General features: G+C 30.5%; 2 protein-coding genes across 5 annotated transcripts; one reads left to right on the top strand and one right to left on the bottom strand.

The window, feature by feature from the left end:
• Window positions 1-3,811: 3,811 nt before the first annotated feature.
• Window positions 3,812-19,183, top strand: LOC149878058 (meiosis-specific with OB domain-containing protein-like). 4 transcript variants are annotated; one of them, XM_090072853.1, is made up of 14 exons: window positions 3,812-3,944; window positions 5,547-5,687; window positions 5,819-5,876; window positions 6,053-6,184; window positions 7,362-7,437; window positions 8,839-9,028; window positions 9,650-9,750; window positions 10,045-10,097; window positions 16,870-16,965; window positions 17,276-17,362; window positions 17,485-17,632; window positions 18,108-18,285; window positions 18,493-18,579; window positions 18,693-19,183. In XM_090072853.1, exons 2-14 carry the CDS (start codon window positions 5,547-5,549, stop codon window positions 18,786-18,788), a joined length of 1,443 nt encoding a protein of 480 aa, XP_089928979.1. In that variant the 5' UTR covers window positions 3,812-3,944; the 3' UTR covers window positions 18,789-19,183. The 4 variants fall into 4 exon arrangements, 3 of the variants coding, with proteins under 3 accessions (XP_089928979.1, XP_089928981.1, XP_089928980.1); XM_090072855.1 differs by lacking the exons at window positions 3,812-3,944; window positions 7,362-7,437; window positions 8,839-9,028 and adding an exon at window positions 4,216-4,271; XM_090072854.1 differs by lacking the exons at window positions 3,812-3,944; window positions 8,839-9,028.
• LOC149878059 (uncharacterized) lies at window positions 10,362-11,462 on the bottom strand. Its single transcript, XM_090072406.1, is given in 2 exon segments — window positions 10,362-10,941; window positions 10,944-11,462. Coding segments are annotated over 2 exon segments (852 nt in total). The 5' UTR covers window positions 11,257-11,462; the 3' UTR covers window positions 10,362-10,402.
• Window positions 19,184-19,583: the final 400 nt, after the last annotated feature.

Below are 19,583 nucleotides of genomic sequence, written 5' to 3'. Positions count from 1 at the left end.
TTTTTTCAAATTGCTGGTTTGAATGAATTGATTTCATTATGGCTTACGGAATCTTTTGTAACATCATGCTGCCATTAGGTAAAGCATGATCAGTTATTTGCTAGAAATTATGCAATCACAGTGCTCTTCCTTGAAAATTCATGGGCAACCCGAAACGTTTTTATTAGCGTAATATTTTGATGTCCATCAAAACTTTTCTTATCACTATTTTTCTGATGGTTTTTTTGGTCAATTCAAAAACTCCATTCTATAGTATAAATTTTATTTTCCAACGGGTATTTACACTCGTATCTTACTATAGCTTCAGCAACGAAAATTTGGCAAATACTAGCATCAAAAGTATCTTCAAAGATTGCTGATCGTCGTTTAAATTTGGGCTGTTTTTTAAGTTCATACGTTTAAAAAAAACTTTGTGTGTTATTACTGCAATTGACTGCACTTTAAACATTTTCTAAACTTTTTTTATTAATCCATATTTTGATTCTCCAAACCACTTTTTTTCTTCTGAAAACTCAAAACAATGATTAAGGAATAAAACGGCAGTGTTTTAATAAATTCTGAGCTAAAAGTTAAGTCAGAATTCGTGTTTCTTTAACATGCGTGAATTCTGAGCTAAAAGTTAAGTCAGAATTCGTGTTTCTTTAACATGCGTGAATACGTTCAAAACTACCCCAACCTGGTGCAGCCTTGAACACACCTGGTGCAGCTTTGAATACCCCCCGGTGCAGCTTTGAACACACCTGAGGCAGCGTTGAATTTTCTCTGGCAAATGGAAATAACTAGCGATTAAATTTTTTTCTGTTTTTAAACAGAGCATGGATTTATTTTTAAATTTCATTAAGTTTAATAGTAAAAATCAGTTATTTTTTCTATATTATCTAATCTAATAATAAGACCGTGAAGCATGGTGGAGGCAATGTAATGGTCTGGGTGTTTTTCTGCTAACAGTCTAGGTCCAATACATCAAAACGATGGAATAATGGACCGTTTCATGTATAAAAATATCCTGAAAGATGTTATGCTACCTCATGCTGAATGGAATATGCCGATAAAATGGGTTTTTCAGCAAGACAACGATCCGAAACACACTGCAAAAGTAGTCAAGCAGTGGTTTTAAGACAACCACCTATCGGTGATGGATTGGCCGCCTCAATCTCCGGATCTCAACCCTATCGAGAACCTGTGGGAGATCGTCAACCGCAGAATTAATCGTGAAGGTGTTCGTAATAAGGATCAACTGTTTGAACAAATCCAAAAGGCCTGGGCAGCAATTCCACAAAGTTTCATTGATCACCTGATTGAATCTATGCCTCGAAGATGCAAGGCTATGATCGACAACAAAGGATTCGTCACGAAATATTGATAGCGAAATACAGCTTGGTCAACATTTTGTCGAGTTACACTTGTTTTGTCCAGAAGGAAATCAACTTTTTTTAATACTTTTGATTAATTTATTAATTTTCGTGTACAAATAATGAACTTTGTGAAGAATAAAACTTGAAGAACTTTATCTCTAAACAGTTACATAGTTATTTCTCTAAATTGAAAAAATGCAGCACTTTTATATAAAGAAACTAAATTAGCATTATTTGGTTGCAAATGTTTTGTCCAATACTGTACACACACACACACACACACACACACACACACACACACACACACACACACACACACACACACACACACACACACACACACACACACACACACACACACACACACACACAAGAAACAAAATCTGAGCTTTCAAAAATAAATTGTGTAAAAAATCATAATGATTAAAAGTTAAGAAAACTCAACGTGGTTTAAAGTATTTTTCGTTTTATTTTATCTTTCGAGAATTTAGATCTAATTTTGGAAATTTCATGTTTTTAAATTCCTAATGCCGTTTTAAATCTCTCCTTGCGTAAAAGATAAGATTTTTTATTTTTTATTTTTCTGGGGTGTCATTAAGAATCTTAGATTTCCTACTTTTCCTGCCTTTATTAGTTTTTTTACGAGGTAGAGCTTTTGGATATGGTCTTACTGATCAGTTGTTATTGTGTGCTGTGATTGTAAGACATTTCTTATAACTTGTTTGCTCATCATCCTTATAATCAATCATACAATCTTGTTTTTCCATAATTATGCCTTCAAGTGTAAAAGGAATTTGATGTGAATTTATCAGAGGTAGCTATACTGAATGTTTCTATCAGAGGACAGTTAGTTACTTCAGCACTTTGAAATTTGTCATTGCAGAAAGCAAACCGTGAAAAAGGATACATTCCAGATATGGAAAAACCTGCAACAACATCCCTAGCAATATATGTTGTAGTATATGCTGGTGTGCTAAGCCAACTAAATCGTGTATTTCTATTGTATTCCTTAGATTGCGTACAAGCCAATCATCCTGTCATGCTACCCTTGTAAAGATTATCTATCATTCTCATTTTTTTGTGTTGGTTCCAGGGGGATCTTAGGGATTGATCTTGGTTTTATTTTTGATGTGGCGGTATCATTCTTACCATCCTAGTCTGAGTCATCATCATCATTTTGATCACTGTCTGGGTCAAATCTAGCTGCCATTTACTCTTCCATGGAACGTTACTCCCAAACTGGTACTTTTTCTTTTCCTTTGGCCTAAAAATAATTGTATGAACTTTTTAAAATTGAATTAACTTCGGATACCGTCGTTTAGATTAATAGAATACCATATGAACTTGACATAAAATCATATAACTTCGCTACATCGCATCGTAACATCCATTACTTTGCTAAGTTACAAGTGCTAACTTTTTCCAGTTCATCTTCCTTTATTTATTCATCTTCTGTCTCTTCAATTTTGTTCTCTTTCGCAGCTTCTGCCTCATCTCGTATCTTTTGATTCTGACACATTTCGATGTACTCATCGTTATGGTTGGATCGCAGGTGACCACTAAGGGTCTATTTTGAGCCAGAAGTCAACTTTAGGTCCTTCTTGCAGATATTGCTCACACCATAGGCCTTATCTCCCCTGTACTCCCTAAGGAAGTACTACCAAACCAGTGAGCGATGGCTCTTTGGCATATTTATTCGATGTTTAAATTGTGTTAAATAATACGAAGTGTCTTCGTAGAGCGCAATGCGCTCTACATAGCCATAAGCTGCTCAGAGCGCAATATTGTACACGCATGTGCAATTATTTTATTACAACAGTACGATTTATATTTAAAGCTGGTTAGATAGGTGGTTAGGGTTAGGGTAAGGGTAAGGGTTAGGGTTAGGGTTAAGGATAGGAATAGGGATAGGGACAGGGATAGGGATAGGGATAGGGATAGGGATAGGGATAGGGATAGGGATAGGGATAGGGATAGGGACAGGGATAGGGATAGGGATAGGGATAGGGTTAACATCAACAAGATTTAAAAAAAAAAAAATTTAGCGCATGCGTACAAAGTATTGCGCTCCGAGTAGCATATGGCTGCATAGAGCGCACTGCGCTTCAAGTAGCAACGGCCTAAATAATATATACACAAAGTTATAAGGTTTTCAAAATCGTTGAATATAATGTATACAAATTTATAGGATTTTCATAATTGTAAAAATTTGATTTACAACATTTTACGGCTTTCAACATCGTTAGATAGGTGGTTTTAATTAAGTTTTAACGACTTTTAAATGTTTTCAAAGTCGATTAAAAATCAGTTACAACTTTTTACGACTTTCATAATCGTTTAATTTTTTTTCGAAGTTTAACATATTTCTACATCGTTTAACTTGAGAAACGTCACCAAACTGACAGCTTTCAAAGTTGAACGAAAAATATACGAATTTGAAAACCAAAACTCGATTGTTTTATCTATAGGACAAAATACATTCAGCTCGCTTACAAAATACACAGTCAATTCATTTTTAAAAATTGTTGTTGTGGTCCTCCCAAAAGCTGTTTTTCTTTTTCATAAAATCCTGCATTACATTTTTATAAGGTAAAAAAATGTTATAAAAAATTTAAATTAATCTTAAATTTTTTTACAAAAAACTTGCAACAAAACTTGTAACAAAATTAAAGAGTGATAATAAACAAAAATTCTCAAAATCTTTTTAGCTTTACTAAAAATTTATTAACATAAAAAATATTTTGCCAAATACTTTATTTTTACAAAAAATCTCTATAATTTTAAGCTTCTGATAAAGGAGTTACAAAAGAAATAGCCATACTATTTTGAAAACAAAAAAACAAAAAACAAACAAACAAACAAAACAAACAAAAAAAAACAACAACAAGAATAACCATTTAAGTTTTACTTCTTGAAGTAAGTATAAGACAATAGTTAATGGTGGTAATATATATTTAAAAAGGTACAAGTTGTGAAACATTTTTAAAGTTTCAGTTTTTAGCAGTTTTACTAATTTACCATTTGTTTGACTTTGGCACATCTCTAAGACAGACTATTTACTGGTCTTGTTAATAAGTCACCTGACAATGCATTTCAACTGCCATTTTAAACATTATTTGGTTTACCAAAAATCCTGCAAATTTTTTGTCCAATATAGACCAAAGGTTTTTTATTGGGTTTAAATCAGGAAACTGTGCATGCCAATGCATAAATGGTATCAATTTGGCATGTCTGAGGGTTGAAATCTTCCCCAATTTTTTTCCAACAGTGAGATCAACCCTTTTAAAATCGGAAATAGAGAGATTCATTGATCCAGAAAACTTTTGCCCACATTCTAATGTCTAAAATAAGTATTCTTTGCACTATTGGGATCTTTTTTTGCAAACATACATACATACATACATACACACATACATACATACATACATACATACATACATACATACATACATACATACATACATACATACATACATACATACATACATACATACATACATACATACATACATACATACATACATATATACATACATGTCTATTTTTGACAAATCTTTTGATGATCTTTTTTCAGAGTTTTAAGAATATAATGATCTTCTCTTTTAGACATTTTAGGTTCCTCCCTGATCCAACAGACCTTTTCGCTTTACCAAAATATTAATGTTTTTTAAAACCTTTATAGTTAAGTTTTGCTATTTAAAGTGCTTTATAATACTTTTGTGAGAAGTAAACTAATCCTTGGTTAGAAGCTTCAATAATTCTTCTGATTTCTGTGTCAGTCAGTTTTTTTCTTAAATAATTGCGGCCAATTTCCCTAGGTTTTCAAAGATTTTGGTAACATAAATGTAAATTCATTTATAAATATATCTCTTCTATCCTGTATTGTTCACTGCCAAATCTAATGGTTCTTGTTGAACTTGGATATCCATTTTAACTTAAAAATTAAGAAAAATATTAATATAGCTCTTTTTAACACTATATATATATATATATATATATATATATATATATATATATATATATATATATATATATATATATATATATATATATATACTAAAATAATTCTTATTTAAAACAATTAGTAATAACTTTAAAATTCAATATATATATATTGAATTTTAAAGTTATTACTAATTGTTTTAAATAAGAATTCTTTTAGTAAATTAGTTCTGTTACATTTTTAAATAGATGAATTTGAATAAGTCAATATTATCTCGTGGTTCTCAAAAGGTTCCTGTTGTATGTCATCAATATCAAAAACCTTTAGCTGTTAACCATGATATTGGAAGAGTTTTTATTAAAGATCTAGTGCTAGGTGTTGAGAAAAACGTAAATAACTATGTTATTGTTTATTTTAATGTATTGAATAAATGTGATGAAGTTATTTTGCTTAAAGTATTAGTCACAAATTTTCTATCAAGAATATAAATTTACTTTTTTTAAGTTTTTTTAATTTTTAGAGTGTTATTGGGTTAGTTATAGCTAAGTATGAGGCTCGCTCATTTCCTGATAAAAAGCGTAGGTTTTTTTTTTTTTTTTTTTTTTTTAATGATAGTATATACTTGATTATACAGTTGTGTTATATAAATGTAAATTGTTTTTTCCATATTTTTATTAAGCAGAAAAAAGTTGTTACATCTAAATATATTTAAATATTTCTCCTAATTGGTTTTTTTTCATATACTTTTATATAGAACCTGGCCAATTAAAATGTCAGTTATCATTTGTGTTGCGAGATTCAGTTGAATATTTTATCTATGTAACATGCTGGGGTCATGATACTTTCGTAAAAGCTATTTCAGAGTCATTTAAAATGGGTGACACAGGTATAGTTTGTATATGTGCTGCTGGTACACAATTCCATTTGTTTTTTTAACTATATTTTAAATTGTTTATTTAACAGAAATTTGAATTTTTCATTTAACTTTTTAAGGTAATTTATAATTAATTTTCTATTTCATGACCATAATGTTTTACAACCATGGCTAGTGTTTTCTATTTATCTAGTTCCTATTGTGTTTGTGTTACATTTTTTTTTTTTTTTTTTTTGGTAAGAAATATTCTTGTCTGCTCGGTCTTAACTTTTTTTTTTTAAACTAGTTAGGGCAATTTTCCGCAACCTTTTTTGTGGCATGCTCCTCCTTAGCCCTTCTAAAATTTGTTTGCCCCTTACGTAACATATATAATTTTTATATTCAAAAATTTAATTGCTCACTGAAGAAACTTAAAAGTCCAGTTGCCCTTACCAAAAATACCTACCTAATGGTTATTGGCCCTGTGTTGGGTAACACTGAGTTAGGGGAAATTTGAAACTAGAATCTTGTTTCACTTTTTCATCACAAATAGATTTGGTTAGGTTTTAAAAAACTAAATGGTCACAAAGACTTGAAAAGCTGGAAAAAAATGTATTCTTAAAAAAAAAAAAGGATGGAAAATTAAGAAAGCTGAGTTTTTTCATTTTTGACTTTAAAGGTGATTCTAATTATGCCAAAAAAGAATGTTGCTTTTTAATATCAAAAATTCACTTCACTGATGTAATACAATATACACAGTTAGAGAAATAAGTATTCGAACAAAACATTTTATTATGGAAAATAAACTTTGTCAGGTTATTTTTTAAAAAAATAATGTTATAAAAATAAAAAAAAAAGATTATTCTGAAAGAAAATTTTATTACGAATTCAATATGCAAAAAAAAAAAAAAAAAAAAAATTTAATAATAAAAAGTTTCAAAATAGTTTCAAGTTGAAAATTTTAAGTTGGATTTGTTATTTTTCAATCCATGTTTACAAACTTCTGTTTAACCATATATTTTTAAATCTACAAGAAAAATATAAGAAAAAATCTGGAAAATCTTGTTTTGGAAAAAACTGGAATATGAAATGAAAAAAATGTTGTTTAAACGTATTTGTGCATGTGTATGGAAATTGATTATTACAAATCTTATTTGTTGTATCAGTATTTCTTCTAGTAGTTTAACATTTTTATTTATCATTGTTTTAGTTGAGATATGTAATTTTATGGTGCAAACCAAAGCCAACACAGAAATTGATTTAAAATATTGTCCATCAACACCAAGGTAAACAAAAAATTTAAATTGTTTCCAAAAAAAATTCACCTTCAGTTTCAACCAATAAAATTTAGTTTATAATAGCAAGTAATGTTTTTATCGACTTCAATTAAATAAACTAGTCGAAAGTCGAAATTAGTCAGCTTTGAAAAATTAAATAGCCGATTTAATCAGCTATGGGTTTTCTGCTAATCAAGTTGATTTAATTGAGTAATCATCCTAACATCCTTATTTCTATTTTTTCACTTTTTAACTTTATCAATCCTTAATATTGTTATGATGCTGACCAATTAGTAAAGAGATATCTCTATAAGTAGTTTATCTTGTAAAGATAAATTATTCACAAAAGTTGAGCCATGCATAAGAATATCATTCATAGCAGTTTTTTTAAATCAATTAAACTATCTGACCATTGAACCTGTAAAATAAATTTTTTTCTTAATGCAATTATAATTTTCTTTATGTAATTTTAATTATAATCAAAATTTTCATCTTGCAATTCAAGAATCTTATTTAAGATGATCACAGATATTTTAAAATATTGTAAAATGACTGATCTAGTGACCACACAATACTTTCAGTAGTGAGACTTTGATGCTGTAAAAAACATAAACTCAACTCTAAGCTTACTGTATGTACTACCACTTCATTAATATGTTTCTTTTTTCTCATTATAGTGACCAGTTGATGCTTTTTAAAACAAAATGTCAAGTAATGTCTTATGGTACTGAGTTAAGGATGCAACAAAGTTTTAAAAATCTGCCACCCCAAAAAAGTTTAGCCGCCCCATCAGTCCCCACCTATTTTTTATTAATTAAATTTTTTGCTAATTTTTTCTTTTAAGTTGTTGTGAAAAGTGATATAAAGTGCCATCTGTGCTTTTTTTCTTTGCTTTATAATTGCAATTTTGTTTGTTTATTCGATTTTATTTCATCTAATAGATGAGATGAATTAAAAATCGAACAAAGAAAATGCTCTTGATATAACAACAGCATGTGCTATTATAACAGTGTTACATGCCACCTAGTTTTTTTGTTTACTCTCTTAAAGCATCTTTATAGCATCTAAAAAAATAAATTGTCAAGTAACATTAAACTATATGATCATGATAAAATTTTTCATTCAATTATTTCAACTAAATCGACTTTTAGTTGGCTAAGTTGATTTTTAAAATTTATTAGTTGATTTTAGTCAACTCTGAAAAACAAATTATTCAATTTAGTTGACAGTTGAATAATTTCAAAGTTGTAACAATACTAATAGTAAATTAGATATAGTATTAGAACTTCAGTTTTAATCAATTTTACTACATCAAAATGATAAATATAATAAAAAAAAAAAAGAAAAAAATAAAGTTGTAGTAAGGATTTGTAGTAAAACTAAAAGAAAAATTTGTACTTTTAATTTCAGTTCGTATCAGATAACAGTAAATGAAACACATTCAACAGTTAGTCTGTTTAGTGGTGACATTAGTGAGTTCAGTTTCCTAGCTTCCCTGCCAGTTGTTGATGCTCAGGATTATTATGCACTAGGTGACATCATATCCTGTCCTGAGAATTTTAATGGAGTAAGTGTTAATCTCATGGCTGCAGTAAAAGACGTAAGTAGAGTATGGACTGCAAAGCTTTTTTTTTTTTTTTAAATCTAAAAAGCATTTGGTATTTAAAATAACAGGCCTTGCCATCATGCAAAAGGCTACAAAAACTGGCCATTTAAACATTTTGTTACTTGAATTTATATAATCTTTGTTAATCGTAGAGTTGATGCTTTCTCTTGTAAATCATTCAAAAGTATAAAATTAAAAATAACAGCAGTTCAAAAAGTCAGTATATTTTGCAGTATTTCACATTTTAATCAGTTAGAAAAACTTATTGAAAGTTGTTAGATTTTTGATTAAAGAACTTCTATCTTCCTCTCCCCATGAATCGTTTCATTTCAAATTTTTTATTCATATTTAAATTGCCATTTTTATGTAATATTTTATAACATATCATTGTGTATTATAAAAAGTTAGTTCTTCTACTTTGATATTTAGTTTATTCTTTTTCTGTGTATTTTTTAGATTACTATACATTAAGTTCTTAGTATATATATACTAATGTTCTTACTATATTATTTTATTTATTTTTTGTTATTATACTATTATTATACCATCATTATATTACTCTTTACAGAAGCAAAAACCTAATAGCTACACTGCTAGCACCTATATGTATTTTAGGTTGGTGCTACAAAAAACATTCTTACAAAGGCAGGAAAACATATGAAGAGAAGAGAATTAAAACTGTTTGATGAAACTTGCGTCTCATTTCCATTAATAATGTAAATAGTAACTATCCTATGAATAAGTTTTTTTTGGGTAAATAAAATCAGTTTTGTGTTATATTTCATATTAAATATTAATATTTTTATATTTCATATTAAATATTAGTATTTTTAAATTTCATATTAAATATTAGTATTTTTAAATTTCATATTAATTATTTTTATTTTTATATTTCATATTAAATATTTTTATTTTTATATTTCATATTAAATATTAGTATTTTTAAATTTCATGTTAAATATTTTTGAATTTGTGGAATTAAGATAAATTAAAACTTTACTTATTTGTAGCTGGGATAGTGAGTTCGCTGAATTTGCTGATTCTTGGCAAGCTAAAGAGACAAGTATATATTTTTTTATATATCCTTTTTAGAATTTTATATTTTGTTCATAATATTCAAAAAGAGTTAGTCTTTTATGAATTTTATAGGGTTCGGAATGACTGCGCAGATATGCGCAGACAGTGTAATTTGTCTGCGCAGACGTCGGCGCCTACAAAATTTACTGCTTTGCAGACGATTTTTTGAAATCAACAAAAAAAGTTTTAAACTTAAAAAATGTTTTAAGTATTTATTATAAATTCAGTGATTAGTAGCAATAGAAGTTTTCAAAGATTCTTACAGTAATAAAAAAAATGTAATGCTGGCGCCTATTCGGTGATTTCTTGACATTCAATTTCATTGAGAATTGCACCTTCTTCAAGAATGTAATCAGTCTTGTCATTTGTGTCCATCAGCACGCTATTGGTATACAAGAATACCAGCTTTTCAACTCTCTCATTCGTAAGACGAATTCTTAGTCGCGAGTGAATAAATCGAAAGGTCGACCAAGCTCTTTCTGCTGTAGCCGATGAGCAGATCATTTCGTTAATAGGCTTAGCAATTTCGTAAAGAGCAGGATATTTATCGCGACCGATAATGTTCCAATAATTTCGCGCGTTCATCTTGAATATTGTTTCCTTTCTTCTCTCAGGCAGCGCAGCCATTTCTCCTATAAAAACAATCAATTCATCCTCAGCAGTGTCAGCAATTTCAGGTTTGATCTTTTTGGCGAATTCAACTGTAGCAGTGATAAAATTGGTTTTATCTTCATTCAAATATAAACCTTCTGCGGCACTTTTGGGCGTTAATATGAAAGCAATTCCAATACCTGGTGTAAAGAGAAATTAGAGGCGAGATTGCACTTTTTTTGTATGTCTTTATCGTCCATATATGAATTGTACATTTGACCAAAGTAATCATACACGAGAGACAATGGAGCTTCATCACTTTCTAGCTTTCCGATCACGTTGGAAGGAAATTCAATGCTTTTGACAAGCTTAGAGAGACGGTTCCAAAATGGGTTAGATTTTATCAATGCCATAACATCAGCAAATGTATTCTTTGGTTGAATTTTCTTCAGTAATGCACTTTCTTCGTCTACCAACTTAATAAGAACGTATTTTGATAGCTGGAGACTGCTCATTGATTTATAATAACTAAACCATCGTGTAGATACAGGCATGGACAATCAAAGAGAAATATTTGCTGCAATTCGTCTTTCATCAAACTTTGCTTTCACGATGTAATGATTTTTCACATATTTGATGATTTTTTCTGCATCTTTGACTGTTTTTGTGGCCCCAGTTGTAGAAACTATGTCCTTCACAAGCAAGTTGACTCCATGAGCTCCGCATCCGCTAGCCGAGATGTGTGGATATTTCTCCTCAATAATCCTCCACGCTGATTTCATAACGGGAGCATTGTCGCTTATGAAACTTGTAAATTTTTGTGAGCCAATCTTCTCAAAAACTTGTAAGGTTGCCGCGGCAATTGCAGATGAATTTTGAATGATTCCGAATGTATTTATCGAGGTGTAAAAAAAGGCTTCTGATTGGGCGCTTTAATACAAAAATTCACTTTGTGGTCGCCTCTTATGTTCGTCCAGCCGTCAGACATCAGTGTTAAGTTCGTTTCAAAATTTCATTTACAAAAGTAGAACATTTTGTGTATTGTTTGTCGAGCAGAGATCCTGATAAGGCTTTAGCATTCGGGATGACAGATGCGTACGATGGATTGAGCGACTTAACGAAATCCTTAAAGGCCTCCGATTCGACTAAACGAAATGATATACCCGTACGGTGAAAGAAATTAGCAAGCTTCGTGTCTATCATTTTTGAGCTCTTCATTAATTGGTGGATGTACACGCTGCGTCGGTGAATCAGACGTAGACGGAACTTGCTGAGAATCATTGATTAGATGTGACGATTCATAATTACGCTTTGAAAACAACCTATTTTTCTCGACGCTGGCGTTTGGGCATGTTGATCTTTTATGCGCTGCAAGGCGTTCCTTCATGTGCCAGAACGCTTCTCTCGATCAACATTTGTCAAAAAATTCGAAATTTTGATGTTTTCCATTTTAAACCTTTTTGAATGACGAAATTACAAGATTTTTTGATTCTAAATCACTTTAAGTTGTAGTAAGAAGCACTTACAAAAGCTTATATCGATTGATTATACGTAGCTCGAACCAAAAAGAAACAGATAAGTAATGAAAAACTCGTAAAAAGTAGATAATTATGCAAAAATAATTTCAGACATTTGATTCAGATAATTTAAATTTTTTCTTTTCCATTAAAGTGTCTGCGCAGACGTCGCACAGTGGGACGAAATCCCGATTTCGTGGCCAAAAGTCAAATTTTTGAGTTTTATATTTTCGTCTTTTTACGTGCAGATCTTGTTTACAGATAGTCCTAGAACAAAATTCCGAACAGGGCAGGTATATACCTGCTCTAGGGTGGCCTGGACATCAGTTGACATTAAGCCTCCGTTCGGTACGCACTAAACAAGTGGACACGTCGAAAAATTCTTGCCTGTTTTAAAGTGCTGTTAAACTGAAGAAACTATTTCAATTGGAATTCGGCAAAATGGAATCACTTTCTGGAGGCATGTAGAATATATGGTTATGCACTGTTATAGCTAATTTTAATTTTTTTCATATTTAAATCGCGCGACAAGTAAACATAAAAAATTGTAAATTTTTTATCTGAAATCGATTTTCTAATGTCGTTTTAAAAATTTACCCGCGGTTATCCACCTTCTTTTGACAAGGAACTGATAGTGTATAGTGTTAAATATAACATATTAAAAAACTGGCTGCCATTGAGTGCCATTTTAATAGTGAGATTAGTTTTTATGGAGGAATGCGTGGTGCGACATTAAACTATGTTAATAGATTAATGTCGCACCACGCATTAATGGTCATGGAAATTAGTGAATTAACATTATTTAATGGCACTAATTACATTTTAATGCAATAATTTTTTATTTTAAATATATGCTTTAAAAGTTACTTCTCATTCCGTTTTATGATAATCTCAAAGTTTTATAAAATAGTCCTCAAAGAACTTTCAGCAGTTATTACTGTATTTTTTTTTACAGAGTCTTCCAAATCTTCAAATATGGAATTTTCAAGAAAAGATATATTCTTTATGGTGAAAGTCAGTTTAAAAAATGAATATAAATTCATCATTGATGTTTTGACAGATGCAATTTTCAAAAAAACGGAACATGTGATACAAGTAGGAGAGGATGAAATGTCATTATCACGGTTATTTTCAAATTTTCGATCGAGATGGAGATCAGCAGGAAGATGGGAAGGTTTTTTTCTGAAAAAAAATGAAGAATGGTTGAAGGGCGCCGTACAATTTTCAAAATTATCCAATACTGAATGCACAACACCTGAGAAGATTGTGAAGAGTGATAATAAAAAAGGAACATGTGGGCGACCTTCGCAATCCTTTGCTTCATCTAGTGAAAGATCAAAGAGGCGAAAGACTCAAGAAGTACGTTCTACTTTTTCTACAGAAGAATTGGCATATGCTGCTCAAATGAGTTTAAGGACTTCTGGTCAAGTACATGCTGCTCAAGTTGTTAAAGATGTCACATTAACAATCCCAACAAGAGCCTCAAAGTATATATCCGCTGTTAGTTACAAAATGAAGTACCTTTAACCCCAGATGAAGCACTTTCTTTAATGGTCGAGAAAGGAGAATCAAAGCACTTTTATCAACTATCAAGAAATGTAGCTAGAGCACATAAATGCAAATTATACCCATCATACCTTGAAGTAGAAAAAGCAAAAAAACGTTGTTATCCATCAGTTGTGTACACAACTGTTAGTGAGTCGTGTGCACAGATTGAACTACAGGCTTTACTTGATCATACCACATCTAGAATTATACAACTTCAGGCTGATGTCATTGGTACTCTAAATCCGGAAATTCTGCAAAAATTAGTACTTTACTGTAAATGGGGATGTGATGGAAGCAGCGGTCAAAGTGTTTACAAACAAAAACTTACTGAGACTGGAAAATCTGATGAAAGCATTTTTTATACTTCTCTTGTACCTTTACAATTAATACACAACAACCACGAGACGGGTGAAGCAACTATTGTGTGGAAAAATCCTAGACCATCATCTCCGCGATTCTGCAGACCAATACGATTGCAGTTTGTACATGAAGATGTACAGTCAACATTGAAAGAAGTTACCGACATTGAACTGCAGATTGAGGGTCTTGCACCATATGCTAATGAACAAAATGGAAAATCCATTTCAGTAACTTATTGTATGTCATTTACGATGATAGACGGTAAAGTCTGTAATGCAGTAACTAGTACCACTTTTACACAACGCTGCTTCCTGTGCAAAGCTTCCTCTAAAGAACTTAATGACATCAACATTATAAAAATGGACATTACAACAGATAATTTAAGATTTGGCATATCTACATTGCATGCATGGATTCGTTTTTTCGAGTGCTGTTTGCATCTGTCGTATAAGCTAACAACTGAAAAGTGGCAAGCTCGTCGAGAGGAAGATAAAAAGAATGTGAAAATACGTAAGGAAGAAATACAGACTCAATTTAGGATAAAACTGGGGCTTATCGTTGATCGACCAAAGCCAGGATATGGAAGCTCTAACGATGGAAATACAGCGCGCCGCTTTTTTCAAAATGCTGCTATATCTGCTGAAATAACAGGAGTCGATGAAAAATTAATTTACCAATTTCATGTTATTTTGCAGGTAATTTCGAGTGGGTTTGATATAGATGATGAAAAATTCAAAGACTATTGTGTAAATACCGCCCATTTATTTGTTGCTTTATATCCGTGGTATTACATGCCTACATCTGTACATAAATTGCTGATCCATGGAGCAGAAATTGTAAAGTATGCCCTTTTACCGATTGGACAACTTTCTGAAGACGCCCAAGAGTCACGCAATAAGGACATTAAAAACTTCAGATTACATCATTCAAGAAAATGCTCAAGAGAATCGAATATGAGAGACATTTTTAATAGGCTCTTACTAACATCAGATCCATTTCTCTCGAGCATCAGGAAACTGCCCCAGAGACCGGTAAAATCTCTACATCAAGAAGCTATACAATTGTTAAAACAACCTGAAGTCACCAGACAAGAGACAAGGAACGATTTCGATTCAGATACAAGTGGTTCAACATCAGATTCCGAATCGAATGATTCAAACATTGATGAATATGACATACGTGATTTTTGTTACTAGGATTAAAGAAACAATTTTTTACATATATGTGACTTAATCTTTTACCAATTTAAAAAAAAATAATAAAATTAAAATTGCAAATTTCTGTTTTTTTATTAATAGTATAAATTTGAAAATAATTTTGCAATGTTTTTGCTCTAACTTAACTCCTGAATCATTAGCAATGACCTCGAAAACCAAACTACATGAGATTTCGTATTTTCAACGTATGAACAGTTTTGGCCGCCATATTGGAGCCGCCATTTTGAATTTTTTAAATCTGACCTCAGATTCGTAATCAGCGACCTCGAAAACCCTTATGTAGGTAATTTGGGAATTTTGGCCACAAAATCAGGATTTCGTCCCACTGTGCGTCGGCGCCGACGTTTGCGCAGACATGCGCATACTTTTGTCTGCGCAGATCTGCGCAGACACATTTTCCGAACCCTAGAATTTTATGTAAGTAATGCTATTATCTAACTTACCAACTTAATGTAATTAATACATATATGTATTCTCTACAATAAACACTCTCCGTGTCATATTTAGTTCTCTATATATGTTGTCCTCTACAGTTAAGAATATTATATCTGATAGATTTTACAAAATGTTATAGCAGATCTTAAAAGTATTTTTAAATCTATAAAAATAGTCCTTGATCAAATTAATTGTCCACCTAGACACTGTATTCCATGTCAAAAATGTTATGTTTACATAGAATTTGTTTATATATTTTTATTGTAAAAATAATTTATAAATTTAAAACAAAACGTTTCCTCCTAAAATTTGGCAATTGGTGATTGGTGCAATTTGCTAATTGGTGAATCATTGAACATTTTGTCAATGAATCCTAATGATTCATTTCATCTGGTTTTATTGTTGTTGTTCTTTTTTTTTTTTTTTTTTTTCATGGAGTTGTATGCTACACAGCAATTCATTAAAATATTTTTGTGTAATAAGAAGAAACCTTTGTATGACCAAAAAATTTAAGAGGGTTTACAAAATACAAACTTTTCTTTGCTTTTTTTTTTTGCTTTTTTTTTTTTGTTTTTTTTTTCTATTTTACATTGACAGGCTTAGATATAGACAGGTCATAGACAGGTCAGTTAGATTGCTAAATTTTTTGTCTTAAATTTTTTTATCCGAATGATCCCACTGGAGCTTAGTTTTGTTAAGATCTAGAGTTAGAATTGGCCATCGGAGAACTTCTTTGATGTTTTCAGACAACCATTGCTTAATAATAAATGAAAATATAGTTCACACAGATTTTTAAATATGCATACACCTGAGTGGACGCAGCCACTTAATTTCCTGTCTGTACTCAAATATTTAATTGATTTATTATAACATATAACACAAAATTAACTAATCAAGATAAAAATTTTCTGAAAGATCTAGCAAATGTAATTCATAAGTGAAACTTGATTCTCACAAAGAACTATGATTGGATTACAAGGGTTTTCAAGATCACAAGATCATGGGATTTTCTTTTCCAGTACCAGAATTTCGTTTAAATCTAAATAATTAATTATATTCTGTTATTCTTTAAAACATTTTTGTTTTTTAGTTCTGTTCCTTAGAGATGTGAAAGTTGCATATGAAGAGTTTCGACAACAAATGGTGGCTTCATGCACCTCCAAAACTATCATAACTACTAATCCTGGTAAATGTTTGCTCATGTGTGTCCATCTCCATTTATCTATAAATATTTATAATTATCATAATCGTTAATGAGTATGACTACAAGATGCAGATTCTTTTAGATTAGACCTCACTAATTGCAGAAACTATATTCAATTTCGTATTTCCCGTAAACATTAATAAATAGTTGTAACTGTGTCCATGTGTATATATATAGCAAATCTGTAGCACACATGTAACACAGATGTATATATATGTAGCACGCATATAGCACGCATATAGCATATGTGTCTGTACAGCACATTTAGCTTAATTAGTAGATGCACTTTTAGATACAGCTGAAGCCCAACATCTTTATTCTTATGCAAGTACCGTTTCTTTTGATGAAACTTTCGATGAAATGGACGACGATGTAAAACGTAAGCAATTTCAATAAACAACACACGTGGCTTTTTTTATTAATTATTCTATGGTAAAAGTATGAAAAAAGAAAAGTGTTGTTTTAAAATTTTACGAGTTATAAAAAGTATTATGTTATTAGTGGCTAGCATAGTGGACATCTACAACATAAATGATCTTCAAGATAAATTGCTCAATCAAGAAAATAACATCTGGTACGGGATTTTATTTGCTGTTGTCACCAGCTTTGACATTGATGACGATGAATCAAAATGTGTTGTCACAAGATGGTATGTTTTTACGTCATAAATGACTGAAACGTGAAGCTGTCTCGATTAACTCCTTTTTTTTAAAAAAATTTTAGTACAAAAGCAATTTATTGCGTCATCATTTTTTATATTCATAATAAACTTCCCTGTTCATTTACAGTTAATGATTTTTAAATTTAAAAACAACGTATTTTATTATTTATATATATTATTTATATATTATTTCGTCACATTTCTATACTTTTGTTAATCGATTATGTAAATGAACGGTTTTAATTATCATTGTTATTTTTCGATAAATAGTTAACTCAATTTTTACCTAAAAGTACCTTTTGATTAAATTGACTATATTCTTTAAGTCTTTAAATCATTTTTTAAATCAGGGGGAAAAAATATAAAACCCAATAACTCTATAAGTTGTGTAAATAAATATTCTAATGTAGATAAGTATTTTAATGTAAATTTGACAAAAAAACAGTTCTGCTTTTTTTTTTAGCTCCTCTTGTCAACGACGTCTTCAACGTTCTGCGTTGCGTTGTCCATCCCAAAGTTGCAATGAAACATTCCGATCTAAGACTTCTTTTGAAATCCAGCTTTCCTTAAGTGACCATACCAATGGCCAAAGCGGTTATATGCTTGTACGAAATGTTGCTGAGAAAGTGCTTCAGATGGATGTAAGTTTTTAAGATGCGAACCTGATTTTTCCAAAAGTAAAATGAATAAAATAATCAAAATATTTATCATCGAAATTCAAAATGTTTTTCAATCTAGTTTCTACGTGATGTTTTTTTAATCGAGTTAAAATATCTAGGGTAACAAAGTTTAAAGTCGAAGTTGTGGCCTCATTAAATTGGCTTTCGTTTATTTTTTTATATTTTAAGGTATCCTCCTTTGATCGACTGTCGCCGGCACAAAAGACAGACCTTAAATGGAAGTTCTTAATGGAAAGATTTAAAGTTTATTTCAAGGTTTTTTTATTATTTATTTTTTTTTTATTTTGAGTTTACTTTTTTAGAGGTCAAAAAAGATATTTAATTTTTTTAATTTTTTTCAATTTTTTTGTTTTTTTATTATTTAACAGGTGAAACCCACAAAAAAAGATGCGGCTAAAGCTTCTATCACCATTCTTGGAATGGAGGCTGTAAATCCCGTTGACTATATTAAAAACTCGCGATAAGTTTTAATTGGGTAACTCTGTATATTTTGTGTGTAGTTTCATGAAGTTTTTTTTTTTTAAACTTTACTGTTTCTGTTTCAAAAGAGAGTTTTGAAGTTAGGGAAGTTGTTCTAATTTCAATCGTTCAATCGTTCATTGATCATACAACAGATATTTATCATAATGTTAATGAAGTTTATTTGCTTTTAAATAGATAATGAAGTAAAGTTCCGAAAAGTCGATCAATTTGACAACACTCAGATTGGCTTTTTAAGTCTAGATACCTTGATTAAAAAAAAAAAGGGCTGCGTCAAATTTAAGATATTATTTGTTTTTGTATGTAAAAATTCAAAGAAAAAAAAAGAGAAGAAAATAAACAAATGTTCATTCTGAATGTGAATGTAAATGTGTTGTGACACCTGTTTAGTTTCTAGAACCTAGAGGTCCATTTATTATTAAAACAGCAAAAACATGTGCTTCATTTTTTCTAAAGATGTCAAGGCTTTGTATTGTGTAAGAACTATTGATGCTGATACAACAATTGGAGTAAGTAGTTCCGATTGTCTCTAATCATAAATGAAATGATTGGAAATTAGCGCAAATGATGGGAAGTACCTTGTAATGTTTTCATCTTCTAAATTTGATTAGAAAAAAATGGCTGCGTCAATTTTGAGATTTTATTTGTTTTTTTAAGTAAAAATTCAAAGAAAAGAAAAAGAAAGAAAAAAGGTTCATTCTGAACGTGAATATAAATGTCCATCGACACCTGTTTAGTTTATAGAACTTACAGGTTCATTTTTTATTAAAATAATACTA

Source organism: Hydra viridissima, unplaced genomic scaffold, assembly GCF_058129835.1.
Source record: "Hydra viridissima isolate aposymbiotic clone 2 unplaced genomic scaffold, HvirCarnegie_v1 scaffold_15, whole genome shotgun sequence".
NCBI lineage: Eukaryota > Metazoa > Cnidaria > Hydrozoa > Anthoathecata > Hydridae > Hydra > Hydra viridissima.
This window is presented reverse-complemented; position numbering and strand designations above follow the sequence as displayed.

Coding starts and splice junctions, on each gene's coding strand:
- LOC149878058 (XM_090072853.1), top strand. CDS start 5,547: ATGAATTTGAATAAGTCAATATTATCTCGTGGTTCTCAAAAGGTTCCT. Junction 17,633..18,107: donor AAATGTGTTGTCACAAGATG/GTATGTTTTTAC, acceptor TTTTTTTTTTAG/CTCCTCTTGTCAACGACGTC. Junction 18,286..18,492: donor AGAAAGTGCTTCAGATGGAT/GTAAGTTTTTAA, acceptor TTATATTTTAAG/GTATCCTCCTTTGATCGACT.